The sequence below is a fragment of the Vollenhovia emeryi genome, unplaced genomic scaffold, assembly GCF_000949405.1.
Source record: "Vollenhovia emeryi isolate VEMERY1.0 unplaced genomic scaffold, V.emery_V1.0 DF942160.1, whole genome shotgun sequence".
NCBI lineage: Eukaryota > Metazoa > Arthropoda > Insecta > Hymenoptera > Formicidae > Vollenhovia > Vollenhovia emeryi.
In genome coordinates, this window is record NW_011964206.1 from 1 (window position 1) to 2861 (window position 2861).

Consider the following 2861-nt stretch of genomic DNA (forward strand, 5'->3'; position numbering starts at 1 on the left):
TTGATTCAAACCGAATGTTTTACTGACGAAACGGATATACGTGTGAGACATCTCAACGCGTTCAAAGATAAAGACGATTTAATTCGATTAAGTTCAAAAATTGTACTGCGCAACGACGTTTATAATTTTAAGTGTCCTATCGTTCTTCCCGGTAAACATCGAATCGTTAGTTTGATTATCAAAGAAAAGCACGAAAACTTAAACCACGCCGGAATAGAGATTTTAATGAACGCATTGCGTGAAGAGTATTGGATCATAGGCGGTCGTAAAGTAATTCGATCGGTGATTACGAAGTGTGTAAATTGTCGCAGACATGATGCGAAGGCTTTCCAGACAATTAATGCACCATTACCCTTAGATCGGGTAAAAGACGCGGCCGTATTCGAGGTTATAGGTGTAGATTTCACCGGGCCCGTTTATCTTAAAGGCGGCCAAAAATCATGGATTTGTTTGTTCACGTGTGTGGTTTTCCGTGCAGTACATCTTGAGCTCGTGACTTCGTTGTCCACTGCGGCGTTTCTTATGGCTATTCGACGTTTCATTGCGCGTAGGGGAAGGCCGAGTGTGATATACAGTGACAATGGCACGAATTTTGTTGGATTGAATAATATGTTTAAACAACTGGATTTTGAAAAGTTGTCCCGAACGTTAGCCACCGAACGAATTCAATGGACATTCAATCCTCCATCTGCAGCGTGGTGGGGCGGATTTTGGGAACGGTTAAATGGCGTTTTGAAACGATTATTAAGACGAACGCTTAAAAGATCTTGTCTTGATTACGAAGAAATGTTAACAGTCTTATTAGATTGCGAAGCGGTGATTAACTCCAGACCAATTACTTTCCTCTCCGAAAGCAAACAGGATATTCTGCCTATAACTCCGTCTATGTTCTTGCAAGAGATAAAGGAAATAGGAGTACTAGATTTAGATAAGATAGAGAAATGCGATTTATCCAAAAGATACTTGTATCGTCAGAAAATCAAAGAAGATTTACGACGAAGATTTCGAACCGAATATTTAGGTGCATTGATTCACCGAAAGTCTAATGCAAAAACTGTGCAAGCTATCGAAGTAGGCGATATAGTTTTAATCGAGAATGAAAATGTAAAACGTTTGGATTGGCCTCTGGCGCGCGTCAAGGAATTAATCGCAGGTAAAGATAATAATATTAGAGTCGTTCGATTGACTACTGCCAGAGGCGAATTGATTCGTCCAATACAAAGACTTTATCCTTTGGAACTTAGATATGAGAAGAGTGAGTCCAAGGTGGACGAAATTATTGCGGACAAATGCAAGGATACCAGGAGATTCAAGGAATCCAGAAGTAGTGCTCCAGATATTAGCGGAGCGTATGATAAACGCAGTTGCGATAATAAATCGTATGTAACGAGAGCTGGGAGAAAAGTTAAACCCCCAGAAAGACTGTCTTATACTTGAGTCTCTTGGTGTCATTTTCATACTTTTAATTTGACTGTTTTGTTGTTTTGCGATATTGGTTTTAAGTATTCTGTTCCTGTATTAGGATTTTCTTTTTTATTTTGTCGTGTCATGTATGTATTGAGATGACCGAATTGTAGCCATCTCAATGGTGGGAGGATGTTGGATTACGGTTGAGCGCTTTGCGAGCGACTTTTGTTCGACGCGACGTTCATTTTGGTTTTCTTTTTGGCGAGCGATGAGAGCGCCGGGGCTGCGAGAGCCTACGGGGACAGTTGCACGACGGGCGTCGTCGATGTATGAGCTAATCAATAAAAGTAGCATTTTCTTCAGTTATTTCCCGATTTCGACTTATACCCGTGTCTTATATTACAACATCAGGCAAGGCACCTGAAAAGTGAAATTTGCAGTTACGCGTGATTCTTTGCGGCGAATCGTTTTCTCTTCGAGATATTGTAATTCTACATTAGTCTGTAAAGTGTGAATATTGGATCTTGCACGGTTCTCTAATTATAAGGCCGACATGAGAGATTTTTGTCAACTTTAGTACGAATGTCAAGAATGAAACTTTGAATGGTGAATAAATCATTGTAAATCTTTATATTTCCTGTATTGTAATGTAATTTTGAATGTCTGTAACAAATTTCGTTCTTCTATCTCTAGTAGTTGATATTTTATAAGGAATTTTCGATATTTATTAGCGTTCCGCGGCTATAGTGTAAAAGTGAAACTGGTAATTCTATGTATCTCATTGTAATCTTTTATTTTTTCAGGTTTGTAATGCGAATCCATATATCTGTAGCGAATTTCATTGTCGTAACATCAATAGTTTTACTTTGAGAAATTATAAGCGATTGTAGTATGCGTTTTACGACTGTGGCTGCAAGAGTGAAACTTGTAAATATCTGTAGTTCGTTATAAACTTTTATATTTTCAGGTTCGCATAGTAATTCTGTATATTAATGTTAAGTTTCATTATCGTAGCTACAACTGTTTTAAGAAATTAATTGCAGTTGTAATATGTGATTAGCGACTATAGCTGTAAGATTGAAACTTGTAATTACGCGAAATTTATTGTAATTGCGATTGGTTTCTATATTCTTCTGTGATTTTATACATGTTTATTCTTTTTCAGCTTTGTAACTTTACTGGTGTGATTGTAATAAATTTAATTTGATTTGTATATACAATATATGTACTGAAATTTAATTGAATTTCCTTCGTATCGTTCCAAATCCTTTTCCGTTAATTAGTTTTAGTTACTTTCGCGTTTATTAAGGTATTTTAATGAGAAATATAGTGAATTTACTGATTTCAGATGTATAAGGTGGCGAATAAGTATCCATTTTAATTTCTTTCTATAAACTTGTGTACACATACATGTATATATTACAATGACCTATGGAATATTCTGAAAATGTTGA

General features: G+C 36.6%; 1 protein-coding gene across 1 annotated transcript; it reads left to right on the forward strand.

Moving 5' to 3' along the window:
- Positions 1-225: 225 nt before the first annotated feature.
- Positions 226-1437, forward strand: LOC105569898. The gene has a single exon (XM_012026730.1). The coding sequence runs from the start codon at positions 226-228 to the stop codon at positions 1435-1437; it is 1212 nt and encodes a 403-aa protein (XP_011882120.1).
- Positions 1438-2861: the final 1424 nt, after the last annotated feature.